The sequence below is a fragment of the Arctopsyche grandis genome, chromosome 9 (genome assembly GCF_051622035.1).
Source record: "Arctopsyche grandis isolate Sample6627 chromosome 9, ASM5162203v2, whole genome shotgun sequence".
NCBI lineage: Eukaryota > Metazoa > Arthropoda > Insecta > Trichoptera > Hydropsychidae > Arctopsyche > Arctopsyche grandis.
In genome coordinates, this window is record NC_135363.1 from 5,340,303 (window position 1) to 5,366,962 (window position 26,660).

Below are 26,660 nucleotides of genomic sequence, written 5' to 3' on the forward strand. Positions count from 1 at the left end.
CCACACAATAATAAAAAGATATTATTTAGACATACATATTTATATCAGGCACAAAATGTCTGGTTCCCGAACGAGGTAGCAAAGACCTACCCGCTTCTTATTGATTTGGTATAGTCGCTTTGAAATATATATTTAATAAAAAAAGAATCAGTCCATTACAAAACCTCTATTTCAACGAGACTGATTAGTATACCCTCTACACACACGAACGGAACTGTACCTGCAGAGTTGTACTGTACAACCGCCTAAATTCAATTAAATGTATAAGATACTTGGATAGCCTTCTACGCGAGAATCTACTACTATACAAGAGTTCTAAAAAAAAAACAGATATATAATATATGTAAATACCCTCACGAACAAGCAGTCAAATTTGCCTTACGATTATGAAACAAATATACAATGGAATAAGTACTGTTTTACAAATGTCGTGAAACACCGTTCAACGCAACGAGCTTTCAAAAAAGGTTTGGTTAAATTAAACTTTGGACGCAAAAGAAACGATCACAGGAGCGGAAAGATGTGTATATGCGTACTTTCAGTATAAAAACAAATCATCACAATAATCATTCGATACAATACGTGTATAATAAAAAGGCACAATAATAAAACAATATTATTCTTTTGTTTTTGTATAACATATTGATTTTGTTTTGCACGAACGTCTAAAGAGACTGTAAAATTGGCCATGCCTGATTGATTTATCGATCGAAAATAATAAACAAATTAAAAAAAAAGTGTTTTAAAAATATACCTCTTTTATAATTTGTATATAAGATAATTATTTTGAATAAAAACAATAATTTTATTTTACTACCGCCATCTATGTTTAAAACTAATAAACAAACGATGGATAAACGTCAACGACTATCTCGCCGGGCAGATATCAAACGCGTCTTACACGATATTTTTGCACCATCGTAATGGCGGAGGATCCATTTACTTATATTGATGACCAAAATGAGCAATATGGCAAAGTATGAAAACGATCGGACAAGAGGCAAACTTTTTCGTGAATTGTAATCGTAAGTGAAACGTAAAGGAGGTATGTAAAGACGTTAAATCTATTTTTGTTTATGCCAAAAAATATATATACGTATAATGCATTCACAGATCTGTTAAAATATATAATATTGTTAAATAACTTAAAAATTTACAATTATCAACTAAAATTTAATACATTACATATATATAGAAAATAAAAATGATTGGAACAAATTCCCTAACAATGAACTAATAAATTCAACATTCAATACTGACTTAAATGATATATACAATGTTTGATATTAGAAATTAGATAATAGCTTGATATAACATCAAATAACAAACAACAGTATCACCACAGCCAGTAAGTATCAAACGTTGAACTCGGAGCAAAGGGGACTCCAACAATTACACAAAACCAAATTCATGCTGTAATTATGTACATTGTATAGTAAAAAGTGTGCAATACCGTCGAAGCGCATTACAAACTTTGACGTAAAACAAATAAGAATTTCTTATACAATATCTAAGAAATAAGACTCATGTCACCGTTGAGCATATTTAGGATTTTAAACCTAAAGTCTCTTATGTATGTATATATAAATATAGGTGCACTTCATTCAGTCTTTTCATTTATCAAAAAGATACAAAATTGACAAAAGGCATAGTTTGTATCAAAGTTTGTAACGTGCATGTGCGGAAGCGTTACTATTATTAATACTTATTAATTATAAATTATACATCCTCATCACTTATCACATACGTACAATCCATTTCTTCATCTTCAGTTTGAGATACAGTCGTATGAGTTTTTTTGAAAAATGTGTCTAATTTTGTTTGAAAAATATCCTGTTTTTTTTCTCTATATATTTCTTGGTAGCATGCAAGATTTTCTTGAATCCTGCGGTTCACATTTGAAAATCTTTCAATGTCTGGGTCCATCATTTCAAACTTTTGTATTCCTTGATTAATTAAATTAAAAGCAGCAGCCATTTCTTTCAATACAAATTTTTTCAGCGGTTCCGCAGATGTGATTGATTTATTTTCATCAATATCCTCTTCTGCAACCATTTGAGTTTCAAGATCTAATAATTCTGCATTGGTTAGATCTTCTAAATCATTTTCAAGAAGTTGGTTGATGTCTTCGTTATCTACGCCAAATTGTAGACGTTCACTAAATTGTACGATTAGGTTAGTAATATCCTCGACATTTTTTTTCTTTTTCGTATATGCAAAGAGAAGCGGGTTCAAATCGATAATTTTTAAATAATGAGCTTTAAGAGACGCAATGGAATTCGCTTTTCAATCTTGTCATCGATCCAAATCACTAGTAATTTTTCCATTTGTTGAATGGGTCCGAGTCTTTTTTTATTTATTATTTTAAACTAGTGTTGGACCCGTTGCCCCATTTCAACGGGTGGTTTCGAAAAGGAATTGAAACTCGAATAAAAATAAAGTTAAAGATATTGAATCGACTGGTTGCTATAGATATTGAAATTGATGCACGAATTACGAATGACAAATTACGAAGTGATTACGAATTACGAATTACGTTTTGTGCATCGCCGACGCCTCCGGCACCCCGGGGCCTTCGCCCCCGGCGCTTCCGTCGCTCCGGGGCCTTCGGCCCCAGCGCCGCCGACGCCTCCGGCGCCCGCAGCGCACCCAGCGCCCCCGATGCCTTCAGCACCCCGGGGTCTTCGCCCCCAGCACCGCCGACGCCTTTGGCGCCCCCAGCGCCCCCAATGCTTTCGGCACCCCGGGGGCTTCGCCCCCAGCGCCCCCGATGCCTCCGGCACCCCGGGGGCTTCGCCCCCAGCGCCGCCGACGCCTCCGGCGCCCCTAGCGCCCCCGATGCCTTCGGCACCCCGGGGCCTGAAAAAACTGGGAAACTGAAAAACTGAAAAAATGAAAAAAATGAAAAAACTGAAAAAATGAAAAAAATGAAAAAAATGAAAAAAATTAAAAAAATTAAAAAAATTAAAAAAAAACTGAAAAATTGAAAAAACTGAAAAAATGAAAAAACTGAAAAAATGAAAAAAATGAAAAAATTGAAAAATTGAAAAATATGAAAAAAATGAAAAAAAAATTGTTCCCCATACTGGTTGACGGTTGATCGTCCGTCACATATATACAAATATATATATTTAGCGACAGTCCGTTTTTATATATATTAGATTTGATTGACAAGGACCCTTTAACGGCTTTACGATTTTTTTTACCACTATCATATTGTTTTATCACTTCAAGTTTCATTTCTAAGTCTATCACCTTTCTCTTTTTTTTAGCAAGAGTTTATTTATCAGTCATTATCACGTTTCTTTATCACACATTAAAATGTTCTTATAAATAAAAATTTGAGCATTAATCAACACGAAATTTAGAAAATAAACATCCTAAAACAATAACGAACAGTTATGTAACAAACAGTAACGACCGTATGAGTTAGTTACCGTCGTGCGATTGGTGATGAATCCCAAAATAATGACTCATAACTTAATTTTTAAAACTACTGATATGTTTCATTTCTTCCGAAAGAGAATTCCCCGTTTTCATAAATCACATCCGCTTAAGATTTATCAATCAATTTTTGAAAAATAATTAATTAATAAAAAATATATTATTTTTTTTCGGTCGTAAGTGCGAACCGTCGTAAGTCAAGGACTACCTGTATACAAATTTAGGTAAAAGAAAAATGGCAAAAGCAAAATCGATTGTATATTTCGTTTTAACTCTTGTCCCAGGTATATAGAATGCATCATAAAAGAATGCGGCATAAAAGCGGCTTTTACTTTCGGTAGAAAACAATCAGGGACCTCATTTCAGCTTTTTCTTGGGGGGGCAGGCAAAGATTGGTCAAATTGATTTTTTTTTCAAAAAATCTTTTTTATATCGGAATAAAAATGGAAAATATTCTTTGCATACACCTTATTGAGTTATAAAATATGAAAAAATTAGCTTATTTTTGAAAAACTAATTATAAAAAAATATTATGTAAAAAATTAAAAAAGCGCCGCAGGCGAAAATTTTTTTCCAAAAATCTTCATATGGTCAACAAAAATCGACCATCAAACTGAGTCACTAAAAAAACTTCATTTTTACTGACTGTCTTTTCACTTTATCTATGTACATATGTACGTGATAACAACAGATAAAGTTTCGTGATCAAGCGAAAATTCGAAATCAGAATCGATCACTGATCACGTTTACATAATATAGAAAAATGTGTGTTTCTGAGTGTGTGTAAAATTTTGTGAACACCCGTTAACCGAAAGTGACAGTTTACTCCTGTGGCAGTTTACCGGATTTTTCTTCCACTATTTTAATCGACCCTTTAAATATGTCTGCTCTTCACGATTCTATGTATAATTCCTTGTATCAATGTGATGAAAATATAATAAATCATCAAATTTAATTAACCAGAAGTGAGATTTTTTCGTCTTAAAAAAGTCAAAAAAATTTTTTACCACACCCCTGAACGTATCAAGCTGAAAATTTATATTTGTATTCTTTATGACCTAAATTTGATAAGGTTTTGGTCAGAAAGCAATTTTATTAAATAACTAAAACTTTTTTTGGACCGAATTCGTTACACATGAAGTTTAAATCCATCTCATTCGTTGTTTTGTGAGAGAATGGACGTCTGCAATAAAATAAAAATACGAGAAATAAAACCATTTGTGATTAAACCGATTCAGTAAAATATTTATTTAAAACTTTTCTTGAAAACAAAAAATATACGAACTTTCGGAAAAATAAACGTTACACATTTGTTTTTGAGAAAAAATAAAGTAAAGGAGAATACGTCCCTGAAAAAAATGCATAATATTTTCGATTAATATTACTCGAAAATCGGGATTTTGGTGAGGGGGCCCCTATTCTATATTTCTATTTACATGGATGTGTCTAGATTAGGAATAGATTTTATATTCGGAAACTGTTTAAAATTGTGTATTTAAATCTTACTATATCGTCGAAGTATAATCAAATGTTATTTTGAAAGTATGAAGTAAATTTAAATCGCTGGTTGATGATGAATCGTCCTATCAAAATTGTTTTAAGCAATTCAGTTTATATTATTCACGGAAATTTGTTTATTACCATTTTTATTTCAGTAGGTAGTTGTTACATAGGTATTGGTATATACATAATATTGACGTTGGAAAATTGCGTGGCCCCGGCAAAAGGGCCCACGCAATTAATTGTTGAAACTTAATTTTGAGCATAATAAAAAAAGTTAACCGATCCTTGGGCTCTTAAAGCAGGTATTAGCTGTTTTTGTATATCGTAAGAAATTTGTTTTGTTGAAATATCCAAACTTTAGGTCCCAAAGTGCAATATCCTATAAATTTTTACACACGTGAAATAGTTAAAAAGTTATTTAATTTTACTGAGGGCCCATATTTTATAACAGATAGTGAAGCCCACATGCCATCGGGTATGTTCGCTTGTATGGCCAGTCCGCCACTGTATATAGATCATGCTATTGAATAAATATCACAATCGACATTATTTTCTTTTTGCATACAATTCATAATTTCTGCAGACTAGAAAATTGTGTATGTAAATATATATATATATATATATATATATATATATATATATATATATATATATATATATATATATGTATATATATAGGAATGATTTTTAAACGAGCCGTAGGTATGGTTGGTCAAGCTGGGATAAAGTGTGTGTGGTATGCATGGGAAAGACCGGATGCGTGTTGTTATGGTCACTTGTTGGAGAACGAGCCCGAAGACATGTGTTAATAAATACATAGTTCTGACTTAATCTGCGTTTCACTTGGAATCCTTCACATCCGGATCCTATATTTGGGGGCTTTGTCCGGGATGCCTGAAGACATTCCAGTGACAGTCAGGTGCGGTCAGACGACGACGCGGAGTTTTGACAGTTGAGGTTAAGGACGCGCGCGCGATGACGAGAACGCGTACGAGCATAAAGGCGAAGCCCGTGACGTCGGTGACGTCACGACAGCGAACACGCCACACAACAATGATGATATCCAAGACGATAACGCCATTGTCAGCGTCAGTTGTACGTCGGCTAACTGTCGTGGAGATGCAGAGGTTCGCGGACTTAGACGAAGATGATGACGACGAGGATGAAGAGGAAGAAGAAGACGAAGTGCCATATTTCGATAGAGATAAATTCGAGACTTACGCGCCACGGTTTAAGGGGATCAGCGGTGTGCCAATCAGCCAGTGGATTGTGCGCATGGAAGAATTTGCGAAGTTCTTCCACTGGACGCCCCTGCAGCAACTGGTCTACGGGAGAGTATATTGCGTAGGAACAGCGAGAATGTTCCTGGATTCAGAAGGGATAATTAGATCATGGACTATCCTTAAGCAGAAGCTGATAGAAGAGTTCCAGGGGGATGACGAAGAGCTCGTCTTTGAAGAACGAGAAATGCTTGCTCAAGCAGAGCCCATTGACTCCGATTCAAGTGGGGCCGGTGAAACACCAAAGATGTCAAATGGTACACAGCCTGCAGCATCGCCGTCTCAAACTACTTTAGACGCTTCTTCAGTGCGACTAGACACGGGTGAAACAGATATGACTAAATCACAAGAAGAAATAAGAGAACCAGTCAGTATTCCAACACAAGAGGACGGTGTGGACACGAGTGAAAAAGATATGACTAAATTACAAGAAGAAATAAGAGAACCAGTCAGTATTCCAACACAAGAGGACGATGCGAACATGGCTGATGGAGATGTAAACATGGCCGATGTAAGTGTGAACAGTGATGGTTTGCACAGAAAAAGACTTTTGGATTACGGAGACATATCATTTTCAAATACAGATGAACCACCCGATGATCAACACATATTCACTTTCAAGCTCGGTCGTAGTCGGATTGATGTTAATTCAATGGAAAAGAAAATAGAACCATGGATTGAGAAAAGACTTACTGGATGTATCAGTGAGCCAGAACCAATATGTGTTGACTTCATTTATGGTAAATTACTAGCAGAAAATCTGTGGGGTGACGGCAGATTCATCGGATGGTCACGGAGAATCGCCGCTGGCATTGGATAGTATTTAAGTTGTACCGATGGAAGTGAAGTGTGCGTTTGTGAATTAGAGAATAAGTGAAATATCTGGAGGGTTTTTAGTTAAGCCTTACTTGTAATTTGATGATTGAAAGGTGTAATGTTTTATTGCTTATTCTAGTATTTTTTGGGATGTGCTTTGTACATTGAATAATGTTTTAATTTGGTTACATGCTTAGAAGAATATAAGATAACTGTATTGAAATGTAATTCTAGTAATGTTTTAAAATGTGATTGTTTCCGATGTAAAGATTTAACTTGTCATTGTAAAGGTATTGATTTTAATGTTTTATTGCTAATTCTAGTAATGTTTTAAAATGTGATTGTTTCCGTTGTAAAGATTTAACTTGTCATTGTAAAGGTATTGATTTTAATGTTTTATTGCTAATTCTAGTAATGTTTTAAAATGTGATTGTTTCCGATGTAAAGATTTAACTTGTCATTGTAAAGGTATTGATCTTAATGTTTTGCATTGCTTGTAATAATTTTAAATTGTAATTGTGATACTTTTCTGTTTTGTATTGCTTGAAATAATTTTAAATTGTAATTGTGATGGTTTATGTGTAACTTTAATTGTGATGATTTATGTGTAACTTTAATTGTGATGGTTTATGTGTTACTTTATTGAAGATTGAATTGTGTTGAAATGTTAACATTGATTTGTAGTGAAATGTGTAACGATTAATTTGTTATAATTGTAATTGTTATGTAAATTGTAAAATGATTGATGTATAAATGTATTGAAATGTAGTTGTGATGATGATTGTAATTGTGATGATGATTGTAATGGTGATGTAAATTGTAATTGTGACAATTGAAAGCATGTTTAGAAGAATATAAGATGATTTTATGGTATGGAAGATGAAACATTGTTGAGGATGATAGAGGAAATGTTTTAAAAGAATGTGAGATGAAACATTGTTGAGGATGATAGAGGAAATGTTTTAAAAGAATGTATGATGATACATTGTATAGAGTAGAAGATGAAATGTTAAAGAATATGAGATGAAATGCTGTAAAAATATAAAAGACGAAGAATGTCATCCGAGGGCGAATGACAGTCAGGAATGACCGAATATAGGAATGATTTTTATATATATATATATATATATATATATATATATATATATATATATATATATATATATATATATATATATATATATATATATATATATATATATATATATTTTATATATATATATATATATATATATATATATATATATATATATATATATATATATATATATATATATATATATATATATATATATATATATATATATATATATTTTTATATATATATATATATATATATATATATATATATATATATATATATATATATATATATATATATATATATATATATATATATATATATATATATTATTCAACGGAGCCGTCTCGTTTCAATAATAATGCAGCCGAAACAAGGCAAGATCTAATATATTATTCAAATATCGCTGACAAACGAAACGGTTCGGTTTTCACATCCACAAATTCATTTTAGTATCGAACAAGCATAAATAAACGTAAAAATTAAATATTATACACAGTTAATACGAATCTTGCATGATATTACTGACAAACATTCGCATGTAAAGATTGAACATTGTTTCAGCTATTCGATTTCGATCACGCAGGTCTGGTCGGCAGACCGTCGGGTATGTGATCGACATAGTTTGCGGGAAATTGGCCTTGGTTGGAGCTGAGCTCTCCATACAGCCACTCTTCGTTCATCTTCGCTAATACTTTGATCTTGGAGCCAACTGCGAAACCGAGATCACCCTCTTGCTGAGGCACAAAATCAAACATGGCGGTAACGTAATGAACAATCTCCTCCACCACTTCAGTCTTCAGCGGCACTTTGATATCGACAAAGTTGGCCGGAAACATGCCCTCCATGCCTGATCTCGCTCTACCGTATAGCCATTCATCGTTGAGCTGACGCAGCAACCGAATCTTATCGTTCGCCTGAAACATAAAAATGTCATAATAAATAAAATTATATGAACTTGCTTAACATTTAACCGTTTGCCCGCGGCCGACTTCTATGGAAGCTTTGCGCGACAAGTCTGTAGCGCGGCTGTCTTCCATAGAATTTCTGAACTTTGCACGGAATTTTGAGCCTTATGTACGCCTATTAAGGTTCAAAATTGGTTGAAAATATTACTGAGAGTTGAATGCCATCTATTTAATTTGCTTAAAATGAATATATACCAGTTAAAATTATTTTTTTGTGGAACCATACTGAAACCTCGTTTATGTGACGTCACGTCAATTGTATGAAGAATGATTATTTGACAATTAAGCCAAAACTACAAGATATATTATGTATTTTAAGTTTAAAATAATACTTTGTGTTAATTAACATATCTGGTTACTTGAGTAAGTATTAAAATCTGTATTTAAGGTCGAAAACTCGATTGCTAAATTCGCGAAAAAGGTGCCGCGTACAGGGATTGTTCGCTATATTTATTGCCGCGGGCAATGGGTTAACATTTAAATATAGTTTTGAGGTTATGTTGAATTATTTTATCAGGAAAAAATACGTAATATTGAACTCAAGATAATGGCTGATTCATAATTTGACTGTTGTAACTTTGAAATTTTAAACCAAAATAATTCAGTATATGTAAATATTCATCTGTAAGATTTGGCCAAGTTTAGATAATATCATTAAAAACAACATCAATTAAACGTCAAGGTCTAAATTTACAAAGTTCACAAGAGCGTTTTTAACCTTAAATGGCACATCATCATTATGCGATCCGGGAAAATCAAATAATTGCACGTACATATTTTGATGTCTTTATATGTTGGTGTTTTTTTCAATTGTAAATAGGTTTTTGAGTTATTTTTCCTATTATGCTGTACATTAACATTAGAATAATATAATACTATGATTACTAACCAAATAAAATAAAATTGTAAAATAGAAAATGATCAGTAGATCAGTAGCTATTAAAAGAGATATAAGATGTATTGTGAACATAATTTCGTAATAATAAAAAGCATTCGTGTAAATATGAGTAAATAATATTACGAGTTTTATAGTAATAGAACTTGAAGATATAATAATCAATTTTTGGGAGAACGAAATCACGCCATTGTTATTAAAAAAATTATATAATTCCATGCCTAGAAGAATTCGGGCAGTTATAAAAAATAAATGTGGAATAACAAATTGTTAACCTAAATAATTTTATATATATTTCTTTATATTTATTAAAAGAATAGCTTATCTACAACATATAAAAAAATTTATAGGTTGGAAATCGCTTCAAAACAAGTGAAACTCGACCAAAATGCAGCCAATACGTTTTTCCCCATTTTTATACATTTCGCAAATAATTTCAATATTTCAATAAACACGTAGTAAAAATTCATAGTTTGTTCTGTTTTAATCTCCTTATGATCCGTATCATCGTTTAATAAATTTTTGTACTGAGAATATCGCTATATATGAGTAAAATCAAATTTCATAGAAAAACGCAAATGCGGCTTTTTTTTTGTCGCTCACTGTATGTACTTTTGATTTGAACTGGACGACTATTTAGAGAGATTTTTAAGCTGAAAAGTACTACAAATGAAAGATAAAATATCCGACTATAGATTCCAATATTTATTTTAAACAGGAAATTGACAGATTTTGAGACATCGACCGAACAACACTAAGATATAGAAAATTCGCGCGATTTAAAAAACACACATACATCTCCGAATCTCGAGCCAATCAACATTTTTTATTACCAGATTCGTGTTTACTGGACAAAGATCTATAAGAAAAGTCATATCTCGTCTCTGAACCATTTTTCGTGTCGAACAGTGTTATCGATGCATTTCATGAACATTAAAACATATGTAGTTAAACCATAACTAAAACCCACAATTATTATTTATATTATATTAATCTTGAACAATATTTTGAAAGTAGGTATTATTTATTAATGAAATAATAATGTTCTCAACTTTTATATTTATAATATTTATAGAATAATTTATTATTATTTAATAATTTCTACAATAACCTCAAAATCATTAAAAAAATATTCTCAAGCTGAAACTTTTTCGAAATTTACAGAACGTGGCTCAAAGACTCTCAAACTTTTATAAATAAGAAAAATTTGAAAAATTTAATTTACATTATTGAATTTAATATTGAATATTAATAATAACTTACCAGAGAAAAGCAAATTTAATAACAAACATTGCCTTCACAACAGTAATTGATAATGCCCCTGATTTATCAACGATCTAAATATTTACGGAAGTAAATATTGTTTCTACACGATATTTTATTTGTTATTGTTTCTACAACCCATTTATGCGAAGCTGGATTTTCTTATTACGCTGCAAAGAAGTCGAAGTGCAGGAACAGGCTCGACTTCACACTATCAGTGGCGTACCTACATATGTACATAAATATAGCGGAGCACACGGAAATAGGGGGCCATAAATCATCAAAATAACTGTTCAAATTAAGACACGTTTTGCGGGAATGCAGTTAGTGAAAAATTATTTCGGTTTTCTTGAACCTAGGAAAAATTTTAATATACCGGAAACAGATATTTCAAACCATTGTTTGAATCTCAGAAAAAAATAGCCACAATTTTCTCATATCAATTCGAATCTCAATTTACTCTTGTACTTTTATTAACATGGAGCATATTTCTACAGATTCTTTTTTGAGATTCGTGCGACGATCGGTAACAATTATATTGTATTTCAGCATCGACACTATTGACGGGACACCAAATAGATTTAAAAGAGGCACAACCAAACTCTTCATATTTAATTTTTGTTGCCATCAATAATAGCAATATATCCGGCGTGGATTCACTTTCTCTATTAATTGTCTTAAAAGTGCTGATATACTTTCAAACATTGAGCCTCTGTTAATACATTAAACAATGGCAGGTTTCTAAAAAACAAAACTGCTTCTTTAACATTAATATTAGATTTTGAACCTGCCACAGATGGTTTTAATAGTTTACTAAATGTGCGGAGGAATAGATTTGTCTCATTTAGTCTTGAGTGCGAGTCTAGTTTTAAGACTCTTTTTTGAGCAGCATTTTGGATACACAACTCCAACTGTCTTCTTTTGTTTACAGTAGTAGACAAAAGCAGTTGCTTGGTTTCAACAGGATAAACACCATCTATGGTAAACTGCAAGCACTGTTTTATCCCCTCAATTTCTTCACATAATAAATGGACAAAGGGATAGGAAGACACTTCTAAATTGTCTATTAATTTTATAAATTTTATGCAAATTTCACATTTGTTTGTTATTTTAGCATCTATTCGCATATTTTATGAATTTAGCATCTATTCCGAATTTTAGCATCAATTAAGCATTAAGAGCAATGTGCCCAAAATACAAGACATTCTGCATGCATCATGCATGCACCTGGGGCATAGGTTGCCGACCGCTGTTTTAACATCCGTACATGCATCGCGGTTATATTTCAATAATGTTAAAATATTGTTATAATTGAAGAAATCATATTTATTCTAACTTATGATATGTAAGGGAAATATCCGGGTCCAAAATTTTGAAAACCCGGCAGATCCGGGTCCAAAATCAAAATCAAAAATTTCCAGATTTTCAATTCAATTTTATTTTGTTTCATTATACAATTCTGGAAAAATATTATAGGTGATAAAAAACATAATAAAGAAATACAAATATAATACAGTATGTATATCATAATGCAAAATTACATTGAATTAAATTTTTTTTTTAGTTTTCCTAATTTGAACATATGTAATACTTGAGAAACACTAAAGCATTGAGAGACTTATCCCCCAATGCCGATCTCAGTTTAGTGCAAAAATTATTAGATACCGAATATGTTCTTTCTTTATCTGTAGATGTAGGTATAACGGTGCAAGGAGCATTATTTTAATAACTGGAGATATGGTATAAGCAAAAATTGTTCCTCTGAAGGTCGTTTTCAATTTACCTATGTACATACTTTTATTTTATTTTACTATTCAAACCTAACTATAACAACACTAAAGCAATTTTACATTTTTTTTTAGTAAGGGGAGTAAGTTTAGACCGGAACTGAAACAAAACGCTTTAGCCTAGTGAAGTGGTTCTTAACTGCACTTGCACCGCGAGCTTGTTGCAAGTGCACCGAAAAAAATAAATTTATGCTAAAAACAGAAAAATCCTTGAACTAGTTAAAATAGGATTCGTTCGATTCATAAATGAAAAAACAAAATAGTGAATCAATATATCTACGCGTACGATACAACAAGATGTTTTTTATTTTATTTATTCATATTTAGAACAATTTAACATATCATGGGAGTTAAAGGATTTGTTGCCCTTGCAAAAACATGAATGAAAAACTTTTTATGTTTTCTCGAGTAATTGTAACATAATTTCATTGAATATGTTGGCATTTACGACAAATAGTCTTTAATTCGACAAGATGACCCCAAATGCTAGATGCATACGTCAAAGAGTTAACAAACACAGCATCGTATACCAAGCGTTTTTCATGGAAACCCAAACCCCATGAGCGACTACAAAGGAGACCAATACGACCAAAGGAAACCTTAGCTTTATCTAATGCTCTCCCAATATGACCATTGAATGTAAGCCTGACATCGAGAACAATACCCAAATAAGTGGACTCGTTGACAAATTTGATCCTACAGTCTCCGAGTTTGATATTAGGGGCTCTAACAAGAGAACCCTTTATTAGTAAGAACTTGGACTTACGAGGGCGAGAAAGAAAGTTTGTTAATTATGGCCCAATTGTCTAGATAGATAAGTGCCGCAGTAGCTCTACATTCCAGCTCAACACGGGACCCCAGCATGAATACCCATATGTCTACTAAGGTGATATTTCATAGTAAATGATTTTGAACAAAAGTAACATTTGTGTGGTTTTAACCCAGTATGAATACCCATATGTCTACTAAGATGTTGTTTCGTAATAAATGATATTGAACAAATGTCACATTTGTGTGGCTTTACCCCAGTATGAATACCCATATGTCTACTAAGAATGTGTTTCATAGTAAATGATTTTGAACAAATGTCACATTTGTATGGTTTTACCCCAGTATGAATAACTATATGAGCACTAAGATGTTGTTTCGAAGTAAATGATTTTGAACAAATGTCACATTTGTGTGGCTTTACCCCAGTATGAATACCTATATGTGAACTAAGAATGTTTTTCATCGTAAATGATTTTGAACAAATGTCACATTTGTGTGGCTTTACGCCAGTATGAATACCTATATGTGAACTAAGATATTGTTTCGTAGTAAATTATTTTGAACAAATGTCACATTTGTGTGGTTTTACCTCAGTATGAATATCTATATGTGCACTAAGATATTGTTTAGTAGTAAATTATTTTGAACAAATGTCACATTTGTGTGGTTTTACCCCAGCATGAATACCTATATGTTTACTAAGATTTTGTTTCGTAGTAAATGATTTTGAACAAATGTCACATTTGTATGGCTTTAACCCAGTATGAATACCCATATGCACACTAAGAATTTGTTTCGTAGTAAATGATTTTGAACAAATGTCACATTTGTGTGGTTTTACCCCAGTATGAATAACTAAATGTGCACTAAGATGTTGTTTCGAAGTAAATGATTTTGAACAAATGTCACATTTGTGTGGCTTTACGGCAGTATGAATACCTATATGTGAACTAAGAATGTTTTTCATCGTAAATGATTTTGAACAAATGTCACATTTGTGTGGCTTTACGCCAGTATGAATATCTATATGTGCACTAAGATTTTGTTTCGTAGTAAATGATTTTGAACAAATGTCACATTTGTATGGCTTTAACCCAGTATGAATACCCATATGTACACTAAGCATTTGTTTCGCAGTAAATGATTTTGAACAAATGTCACATTTGTATGGCTTTAACCCAGCATGAATACCCATATGTCTACTAAGGTGATATTTCATAGTAAATGATTTTGAACAAATGTCACATTTGTGTGGTTTTAACCCAGTATGAATACCCATATGTCTACTAAGATGTTGTTTCTTATTAAATGATTTTGAACAAATGTCACATTTATGTGGCTTTACCCCAGTATGAATACCTATATGTGCACTAAGATTTCGTTTCGAAGTAAATGATTTTGAACAAATATCACATTTGTGTGGTTTTAACCCAGTATGAATAACTATATGTGCACTAAGATATTGTTTCGAAGTAAATGATTTTGAACAAATGTCACATTTGTGTGGTTTTACCCCAGCATGAATACCCATATGTACACTAAGAATTTGTTTCGTAGTAAATGATTTTGAACAAATGTAACATTTGTGTGGCTTTACCCCAGTATGAACACCCATATGTGCACTAAGACGTTGTTTCCAAGTGAATGATTTTGAACAAATGTCACATTTGTATGGCTTTAACCCAGTATGAATACCTATATGTGAACTAAGATATTGTTTCGTAGTAAATGATTTTGAACAAATGTCACATTTGTGTGATTTTACCCCAGTATGAATACCCATATGTCTACTAAGGTGATATTTCATAATAAATGATTTTGAACAAATGTCACATTTGTGTGATTTTACCCCAGTATGAATACCCATATGTCTATTAAGGTGATATTTCATAGTAAATGATTTTGAACAAATGTCACATTTGTTTGGTTTTACCCCAGTATGAATAACTATATGTGCACTAAGATGTCGTTTCGAAGTATATGATTTTGAACAAATGTCACAATAATGCAGCTTTCTTCGAGTATCCGAGTTTTTTTGTGTCACACTATTGATTTTATAATCCAATTCAGAATTTGTAGGGCACATCTCATCTAAAGCATTTCGACATGTTAATTTTTCCACTAGAATGTGTGTATTGGTATCTATTATTGCTGCCACATTATCTCTCGAAGTATTTTTTCTTCCAGGTGTCTAAAATATAAACCGAACGTTATTCAATTAAACATGTATGTATATTTATAGTGTGATTAGATGTCATTTTACATGTCAATTTGTTTAGAATCGATCTAAAGCACTAGAAACCTATTGACTTACCTGGCCATCGTCGGGTGAACTGGAAATGTTGGGTGGCCAATCAGCACCCAACTCATCTTCCCATATTAAATCTTCCAGCAAAACCTCCTCCGGCTTGACTTTCAAACACTTGTCTATTTCCAGCCTCGACGTTGTGTCATTCCGAAAACAAGAGTTTCGAAAGGTGTCGAGCAATTCCAGATTGTTGAGACAAGAAAGGCATATCGTATCTGGCAGATGGTCACCTTTCCTAACCTGCAAATGTGAAAGGCAAAGGTAAAGATCACGAGGAGTAGCGAATTAACAATAGCAATGGCTTACACTTGGTAAGTGACGGCGACTGACCCGCAGCTGACAGCAGGTCCAAATGCGTTGCACCAAACGCTGAGGTGGATGAGGGTCGTCATGGATGGAGACGAAGGACCCTGCTGGACCCTGCTGGCAGAGACAAAGTCTGCACTCCATCGCTACCTGAGAGAGGAAGAAGCTCAATAGTGTCCTCGATAAGTCGATTAGTCGATAGTCGACAATGGATACCTAGACGCTTGTAGAAGCTTAAGACTAGGGCTGCCAACTTTTTCTGAGACAATTCCGGGACAAATAGCTCAAAACTCAATTTTTATATATTTTTTTGGTAAACGGACTACTAGCCAAATGTGAACCTGTCACAGGACGCATATCTAAGTTTCCCATCCGAATTGACGTAATTACGACTAGTCCCCACCGGTGTCGTGTCGATAGCTCACACACACACTCACACAAACAGACATTTGTTTACGTTTTTACATTTGACATTTGACGTGTGTGCATTCATACCGCGACATATATAATCCATTCATGAGTCAGTCAGTCAGTCACTTTTCTTCGAAGCCGCTGATATAGCTGAACGCATATCTAACATCTACTGCCCCTCCTCTATCATGTCCAATTTTTATAAATAATACAAACATAACCCCGTGGGATCCACATCAGATGACGGCTTATCCATAAAGCTTTTTGCCGGGATGGATTTCATTGTATGCTGGTCTAACAAATTCAAGGTGGATCGTTTCCAAGTGATTTCAATGCTATTTTCATAGTATAGTGGATGTGGTGGAGGCAGTTATCATATATAATGCAATTGTCCGACCACATTTTATGTGTTGTGGATCTTTTCTGTAGGCTAGGCTAAGATAGGCTACAAACATTACAGAATAGAGCCACGAAGAGTATCTTAGATGCACATAAATAGGTATATTAGTATAAGATCCGTGTTAAAGTATTTTATAAATTTGATGATACTCTGAAAATATATATGTCGGTTTTTATTTATAAGTTAGATAAGAAAATGTTACCTAGGTATTTCGATAGATATTTTATTAGAGGTATGGGGGAAGGCGAGTGCAACAGTGACGGTGTTGTTTATTCTGACGAAGAGAATGCTTCCCGCAAAACGGTGACTGACCGTGCATCGCATTGGTACTGCCAGAACCCCGCGGGCACCACAGAGGGTTACATTTACATAAATATAGCCTTAGAGGTAGCAATAAATCACAGAATTTAAAATTAAATAAGAGTAGGAAAAACGTGTATGTATGGAAGTGTTGTAACTTATAATAAGCTGCCAGATGAAATTACAAATATACTTGTAATATTGATAAACTTATGGTAGCTGTAAGGTAACACCTCAAACAGTGTGTATGTATCTATGTACATATGTGAATGTATGTGTATATAATATTATTTGTGTGATTGAATATAATTAGTTATTAAGCTTGGCTACATCTTAAATAAACAAATAAAACCTTTATTGTTTCAACACTCTACAATCACACATCCTATTCAAATCTAAACTTTCAAATATCATTCTGATTGTATAGATACTCCTTTCAAAATTTCAAAACTTGTCTACCTAAATCTTGTTTACACAAAACTGCTATTTGGAAGATATAATATAAGCATTTGAGAATAATGGTTATAATTTTTATCATCTCTTCCTCGTCCCTGTAACAAGCTATTCGCTCCACAAAATAATTTTATTTCAGAAAAGCTTGCCAGCCGCTACACACATATGAATTGTCATCGTAGTATATTCTGCTTACAATCTACTATTTCTGCTTTTTAATTTACATGTTATATTTAAGAAAGAAAATAACTATCATAATGCAATTTTATAGAGTTATAATTACTTAAGTATGTTTTGAAATCTTAATTCACTGAAATAAATCCCAATTTATGATTGATCGTGTAAATATAATATGACTCGGAATTCCCAAACATTGGCTATTTTTTTTTGATGCTTGACCATTTCTCGTCCACCTTGATTTTTCGGTTTTAAATTGAAATAAGAGTCAGGTAATTGGGTTTAAATACGGGCCACTCAAGCAACAGAATAGCATTTATTCATATAAAAGCATTAAAATATAATTTTAATAACATTTAAAACAATCGTAACAAAAAATATATATTCATTAATGTAAAACACAAAAAAGACACATGAAATGAGTGATTTCAACATTGAATCATTGAAGAATCACCAAATAAAAAAAAATCAGATGTCTCCGTTCTTCGGTGAATTCTTTTCATGAGTTTTAAGACACAATATCGATAATGGACTTTTCGCAAGAGAATAGGTAAAAGAGAATGATTAGAACTATTAAATTATTTTAATTAAAAGAGATAAACTTTATATGGTGAGTGATTAGCTGATTAATATTTAAGTCATATATGTAATTATGAGAATAACAGAGAATTACACATCTTAAGAAAAATTGCTTTTAACAATATAAATAAGTAATAAAGGTAAAACATTATAAACAAACAATATATGTAAAACATTAATTATTTAGAAAAGGTAAAAACATATATACATAATTTAAAAAATATGAAGATACATACATATATAAAAAAAAAATTATGTATCAATTTTAGGTTCTGGTAGAACAATGTGAAAACAAGGTTATAATCTAATCGTGATATTTTAGTCAGTTTGGAACCATAAATAAATAATATTTTTATGGAAAACAAAAGTTTAAACCAGTCTAAGTATTTTCTGCATACCTCTGAACTATTAAATATAATAAAGTTTATTTCAGCTTCATGAGATGGGATGAGTTGGAAATAATTATGTTTTTAAATAATCTATATAATATCTGTCTATCCACTATTAAAACTCCAATCATAAATCCATCTCCAAATCCTTAACAACATTAGCGAGAGCTAAGCGTTCGGCATGAGAATCGGCAGTCACTATATATTTTGGATTTATGTTCCCCAGAAATCTTTCAAAAGAGCAAATGCTGAAAAATTCTCAAAAGTTGTTTGACTTTAGTAGTGATAACTGCTAATGGAACAGCGCTGGCTATACTTTCTGTCAGAACAAAAGTTATAGTGTGTTGTTGCAAATCACAGGATGACGTTGAGTCAATAAATATAATGTTATTATGGTTTGGTCTCTCTTCATTAGGGGAGTTGTGATTATTACAGTAAAGGGATTTTCTATAAATTTAATTTTGGCGCCTCCTATTCTCCCTATACATTGAATGTATATTTTCTGTAAGAAAAGAATTTTAAATTTATTATGTACATATGTAACTTTATAAAATGTTCATTGTCATAATATTCATTACCTTGATCATACTAGGCATTTTTCCACCTCTCATATAAAAATGCAGCATGCTGTTGAACTGCCTCCACCACATCCACTATACTATGAAAATAGCATTGAAATCAGTGGAACCCAATCACGGGAATGTTTATCGACTTGGAAACGATCCACCTTGAATTTGTTAGACCAGCATACAATGAAATCCAACCCGGCAAAAAGCTTTATGGATAAACCGTCATCTGATGTGAAACCCACGGGGTTATGTTTGTATTCTTTAGAAAAGTTGGACGTGATAGAGGAGTTAGATGGTGTTCGGCTATATCAACGGCTTCGAAGAAAAGTGTACACTGACTCATTAATGTATTATATATGCCGCAGTATAGAATACACACACGTCAAATGTCTGTTAGTGTGTGTGTGAGCTATCGACGCGACACCGGTGGCGAGTACTAGTAATTACGTCAATTCGGATGGGAAACTTAGATATGCATAATGTTCTCAACTTTTATATTTATAATATTTATAGAATAATTTATTATTATTTAATAATTTCTACAATAACCTCAAAATTATTAAAAAAATATCCTCAAGTAAGCTGAAACGTTTTCGAAATTTACAGAACGTGGCTCAAAGACTCTCAAACTTTTATAAATAAGATAAATTAATTTTGGTGAAAAATGTAATTTAAATTATTGAATTTAATATTGAATATTAATAATAACTTACCAGAGAAAAGCAAATTTAATAACAAACATTGCCTTCACAACAGTAATTGATAATGCCCCTGATTTATCAACGATCTAAATATTTACGGAAGTAAATATTGTTTCTACACGATATTTTATTTGTTATTGTTTCTACAACCCATTTATGCGAAGCTGGATTTTCTTATTACGCTGCAAAGAAGTCGAAGTGCAGGAACAGGCTCGACTTCACACTATCAGTGGCGTACCTACATATGTACATAAATATAGCGGAGTACACGGAAATAGGGGGCCATAAATCATCAAAATAACTGTTCAAATTAAGACACGTTTTGCGGGAATGCAGTTGGTGAAAAATTATTTCGGTTTTCTTGAACCTAGGGAAATTTTTAATATACCGGAAACAGATATTCCAAACCATTGTTTGAATCTCAGAAAAAAATAGCCACAATTTTCTCATATCAATTCGAATCTCAATTTACTCTTGTACTTTTATTAACATGGAGCATATTTCTACAGATTCTTTTTTGAGATTCGTGCGACGATCGGTAACAATTATATTGTATTTACTAAAATACTTTTCAGCATCCACACTATTGACGGGACACCAAACAGATTTTAGAGAGGCACAACCAAACTCTTCATATTTCATTTTTGTTGCCATCAATAATAGCAATATATCCGGCGTGGATTCACTTTCTCTATTAATTGTCTTATGGTGCGTACGCACCAAGCCAACGAACGGCCCACAGGCCAACTTTTAAAACCAGTATCGTACAAAATATCGAAATAAAAATTAAATTTAAAAATTGAAATTAAATATCAAAATTAAAACTATTATTATTATATTAAAATTAAATTCAAGTATCAAAATAAAATTATAATCATAATATTAAAATTAAAATTAAATATTGATAGTTAAAACAGAACATGCACAATTTAAATAAATTTTCGAGATTGACCTAAAATTAGATCATCAACAATCACATACAGGTAATCCTCGACTTTTGTTTGTCGAAGATGTTTTGACTTACGAATATACGCACTAAGATCGAAAAAAAATCAAAGAATTATTATTTTTACTTCCCCGTAATGCGCAGTTACTGAGAATATATCATGTATTAGTATGGGTGATCCAACGATGGAAGCTAACCCGGGGTGTTGTCGGTCACATCAAACGGATTTTTTTATTCTTCAATTGTTTCTCTCGTCGAAATAAATCAAGTAATTAAATCATTTCAGAGGTAAAATTTATCGGATAATGTGTGATTATTAATTTTATTTCGACGAAAGAAAAAAAACCCTTTGACAAATCACTGACATCCGACACCGCGTTTTTTTATGAATTGTTTTTTTTTATCGATCATCCACGTGGAAATACAGTAACATCTCGTGACGACTTTAACAATATTTTTTTTCGCTCGTAAGCAGAGAAATTATAATATTTCTCTGGTTTTAAATGCGAATCGTCGTAATTCAAAACATCAACGATGATCTAATTTTAGCTCAATCTCGCTCTTTAGCTTGATTTTGATATTTAATTTCAATTTTAAAATTTAATTTTTATTTCGATATTTTGTACGCTACTGCTGGTTAAAAAGTTGGCCCAAAATCGTCGTTGGTTTAGTCCGTAAGCACCATTAAAAGTGCAGATATCCTTTCAAACATTGAGCCTCTGTTAATACATTAAACAATGGCAGGTTTCTAAAAAACAAAACTGCTTCTTTAACATTAATACTAGATTTTGAACCTGCCACAGATGGTTTTAATAGTTTACTCAATGTGCCGAGGAATAGATTTGTCTCATTTAGTCTTGATTGCGAGTCTAGTTTTAAGACTCTCTTTTGAGCAGCCTTTTGGATACACAGCTCCAACTGTCTTCTATTATTTACAATAGTAGACAAAAGCAGTTGCTTGGTTTCGACAGGAATAACACCGTCTATGGTAAACTGCAAGCTCTGTTTTATCCCCTCAATTTCTTCACATAATAAATGGGCAAAGGGATAGGAAGACACTTCTAAATTGTCTATTAATTTTATAAATTTTATGCAAATTTCACATTTGTTTGTTATTTTAGCATCTATTCGCATATTTTATGGATTATCTATTCCGAATTTTAGCATCAATTAAGCATTAAGAGCAATGTGCCCAAAATACAAGACATTCCGCATGCATCATGCATGCACCTGTGGCATAGGTTGCCGACCTCTGTTTTAACATCCTTACATGCATCGCGGTTATATTTCAATAATGTTAAAATATTGTTATAATTGAAGAAATCATATTTATTCTAACGTATGATATGTTAGGGTTTCTTATGATATCCTAGGGTTTCTGAAAATATGACGCCTATTGCCAAACATCTACTGAAGACAAAAGCAAGATGAAAAGAGAAGAAAAGGCGAAAACCGAAAAAAAAAAGAGGAAGACAGTGAACTCCAGCCCTTTGCCACTGGAAGAAAAGAAAAAACAGAGTGTACCCCCACCGCCGAAGCCCAAGTTACAGCCCAAGTCCAGGATTAAGCCACTTGAGAGGACGGAAGCGATTGTCATCAGGCCACACACAAAGGTTGCTGGTGCCGCTAGCACGGATGTCACTACCACTCCGTTCTCTTACGCGGCCATACTCAAGGCCGTGAATGAAGCGGAATGGGGGAAGGGCGAAGAGAAGGCCCCGGAGATCCGCTCCATTCGAAGAGGCCCAAAAAAACACTCTCATCCTCCGCTTGACAGGAAGACAGAACCACGGCGGCGCCCTGGAGGACGTCATTCGGAAGGCTGCAGGAATTGCGGCGGAGGTCCGACGGTCACTCCCCACCCGCCAGTGTTTCGTCAGGGACCTCTATGAGGGTCTCGAATCTCGCGACGTGGAGGATGCCCTCGTACGGGTCCTTGGCACCACGTGCCGTGAGCAGGTGCGAGTTCAGAAGCTGCGCCCAGCCTCCGGAGGTACGCTCACCTGCACGGTGACCTTGCCCTGCACCACCGAGACCGACGCGCTGCTCAAGGAGGGTCGCGTACGAGTCGGACTCCTCAGGTGCAGGGTAAGAGAAAAAGTAGACCTGCAGCAGTGCTACCGCTGTCGAGCCTTTGGACACATTGCTGCTGGCTGCATTGTTGAAGATAGGTCTTCGCTCTGCAACTGCTGCGGCAAAACGGGGCACAGAGTGGCGGAGTGCAGCAACTCACCGCACTGTGCTCTCTGCGCGAAGGTGGGTCAGAGTGCTACCCATCGCCTCGGAAGCGGACGCTATGAGGCATTTAGGCAGGCGTTACTCCAAAAAAAGCGGGTGAGCCTACAAAAAAATGGCTAGAGTCCTCCAGATTAACTTGGGACACTGCCGTGCCGCTCAGGATCTTCTGCTACAGAAGTCGGTCGAGATGGCGGCGGACATTGTTGTTGTGTCGGAGCAGTGGAGGAACAGGACTAGCTCCTGGTACTCTGATGCTTCGGCCACGGCAGCGATTTACGTTCCCTCGACCCGGCATCGAGTAATCGGTTCATCTGATCCGGCGGTGAGTGGGTTGGTCTGGGTTGAGCTGGCGGGTCTGCGGATCTATAGCTGCTACTTTTCCCCAAACTCGGACCTACCGCAGTTCGAAGACGATTTGGGTCGTCTTGAATTTGATCTCAGAGGAGTCAAGAGAGGAACTTCTATCGTAGTGTCCGGAGACTTCAACGCCAAGTCGGCAAGTTATTTATTTATTTATTTATATATATATATATATATATATATATATATAAATAAATAAATAACTTGCCGACTTGGCGTTGAAGTCTCCGGACACTACGATAGAAGTTCCTCTCTTGACTTGTAGTGTCCGGAGACTTCAACGCCAAGTCGGCAAGTTATTTATTTATTTATATATATATATATATATATATATATATATATATATATATATATATATATATATATATATATATATATATATATATATATATATATATTAGCTATCAAGCTAATTTAAAAATACATCTTAATTATTATACTTAGCTCTAAAATTTATAATTAACTTATATGTACTGTCCCTCACAGAGGTGTCTCTTCGCACCTCGCAGGAATGCATCCATGTTTTTAGCAGACCTGACGCACTCAGGGAGGGCATTATACATGAGCACACCCCTGTGAAAAACACCCCCAGCCGTCTTATTCTTTCTTACTCTACTTACAACTAGTTTGTCCTTATTTCTAGTATAAAAACTATGTTTATCTCTATTCCTTATTATATAATCATCAAAATACTTAGGTAATAACTTATGATCTAACTTATAAACAAAAGACAATGTACTAATATTTAGACTAATTCTAATACTCATCCATCCTAATTCATCTAACATACTTCCAATACTCTTAAATCTACTCACATTCAAAATAGCTCTCATAGCTTTATTCTGTATTTTTTGCATTTTTTCTAAATCTTGGCCACTAAACAAATTAAGCACAGTGGCACAATAAACCACATGTGGCAAGACAATTGAATTAAACACTAAAATTTTACTTTTTTTTCTTAAAATATTTCTTAATCTACATAATACACCAACTTTTCTAGCCATTTTTTTTATTATATAGTCAGCGTGCATTTTAAAATTTAGTCCTGAATCTATGTATACACCTAAGTATTTTATATTTTCAACTTTTTCAATTAACTTATCATCAATTCTAATTTCATTCAATATATTTTTATTTTTACCATTCAACCACATCATTTTTGTTTTATTCACATTCAACTTTAATTTATTTTCACACAACCAGTCATTGACATAATTTAATTCTATATTTAAAATCTCAGACATTACATCAACATTCTTTCCAATTATATATATCAATGTATCATCTGCAAACAAATGTATTTTACACATCTTAATTACCTTAACAATATCATTTATATATAATATAAATAATAAGGGTCCCAATTTGGACCCTTGACCCTTAGTTGGGGGTCTTCGATCACGGATCGAAGGGGAATCCTCCTCAGCGAGTTGGCCGCTAGCCTCCAGTTGACCCCGGCAAACGTGGGCAATGACCTCACGTTTCGCAGGGGGAGCCGGCGGCTCCGTCATTGACGTCACCTTCGTTGACGACGGCATTGTGGGCAGAATCAACAACTGGACGACTACTCGCACAGCGACCACCAGTACATCTGGTGTGAGATTGGGCCCCAGCTGGTCGCGGGGGCCCAATCGCCAACGAGATTGGCTGGTGCATCCGCAGTCTCGATGTCCTGGCACTCGAAGAGACGTTCTCTGCTAGCGGTGGCACAGTTTACTCTTATTCCAGGGCCGAGGCAATGGTAGAGGCGCTCGGCGTGCTGACCAAACGCGCGTGTGACTCTGCAATGACTCGAAAAGGGAGGGGCACTATGAGGAGGCCGGTGTATTGGTGGAACGACACCATAGCGTTTCGGTGTTTCATTCGCGTTTCGGTGTTTGCCGTGCGTGGGTGTCTATAGCGTTGGTGCTGGTTGTGGTTGGTGCTGGTGGCTGGCGGCTGGTTTTGATTGATCCTGTGCCTTTGCTGGTGCTGGTGTCAATTTCGCAAGCTGTGTTGTTATTTATTTTATTTTTTTATCTATTTTTCGATCTACTAGTGATGGTCGCTTATCTGTGAGTATTGTTGTAATTTATTATCGTCGGTGCGAGACCGTCGTTTAACTGCGGTATTGTTTCTTTTTGTTTATATACATATATGTATATATTGTTTATTCATTTTTTTTTTTTTATATTACTTATTGCTATTGATGTTGATCTTTTGACGGGCTGTTGTTTGTTTGTTTTTGTTTAAATAAATTTTTGGTCAATGGAGAAATCGGTCACCGTTGATCTTGATGGACTCCTGGTTGCCACTCACACGGCATTGAATGAAATTTCTGTTGGGTTATGGACCGCTAAGCTGAACAATGAATTCAGGGAGAAGGTGATTGCTTCCTCGACTATCGTCAGGGATGCGATTTCTCGCCTTGCGTTGCGTGCGTCCAGATGCGATGCTTTGGAACGCGAGTGTGCCGAATTGCGCTCTCGCGTAAATAGTGCGAGTGTTGAGGGTGCGCGCTCGTTCGCCAGGGTCGCTGCTGGTCCTCCTCCAATATCTAGGCCAGGAGTTAGTGATCGGAGTTTGCCTGCGAGACCACCTAGACCTGCTGTATTGGTATACCCTAAGGAGACAACTTCGTCTTCGAGTTCCGAAGCTACCAAGAGTTTGTTAACCTCTGCGGTCAATTTGACCAATGAGGGCATAGGCGTTTGGTCAGTGCGTCCGATTAAAAGC

At 34.2% G+C, this 26,660-nt stretch overlaps 3 protein-coding genes across 6 annotated transcripts in view; 1 reads left to right on the forward strand and 2 right to left on the reverse strand.

Moving 5' to 3' along the window:
* LOC143917127 (E3 SUMO-protein ligase ZBED1-like) overlaps positions 1–26,660 on the forward strand; it is a 93,049-nt gene that overhangs the window by 10,655 nt on the left and 55,734 nt on the right. The gene's annotated exons all lie outside the window — the stretch shown is intronic.
* Positions 8,703–9,867, reverse strand: LOC143916808 (uncharacterized protein B0303.7-like). The gene is made up of 2 exons (XM_077438054.1): positions 9,787–9,867; positions 8,703–9,041 (listed from the first exon to the last, which is right to left on the reverse strand). The coding sequence occupies exons 1-2, from the start codon at positions 9,865–9,867 to the stop codon at positions 8,703–8,705; spliced, it is 420 nt and encodes a 139-aa protein (XP_077294180.1).
* Positions 12,668–19,074, reverse strand: LOC143917116 (uncharacterized). Of its 4 annotated transcripts, none has more exons than XR_013261045.1 (4): positions 16,447–19,074; positions 16,123–16,356; positions 14,328–15,999; positions 12,668–14,243 (listed from the first exon to the last, which is right to left on the reverse strand). XR_013261045.1 is itself a non-coding variant. In XM_077438521.1 (3 exons), exons 1-3 carry the CDS (start codon positions 16,564–16,566, stop codon positions 14,446–14,448), a joined length of 1,908 nt encoding a protein of 635 aa, XP_077294647.1. In that variant the 5' UTR covers positions 16,567–19,074; the 3' UTR covers positions 12,668–14,445. The 4 variants fall into 4 exon arrangements, 2 of the variants coding, with proteins under 2 accessions (XP_077294647.1, XP_077294646.1); XR_013261044.1 differs by having other exon boundaries at positions 16,423–19,074; XM_077438521.1 differs by having other exon boundaries at positions 12,668–15,999.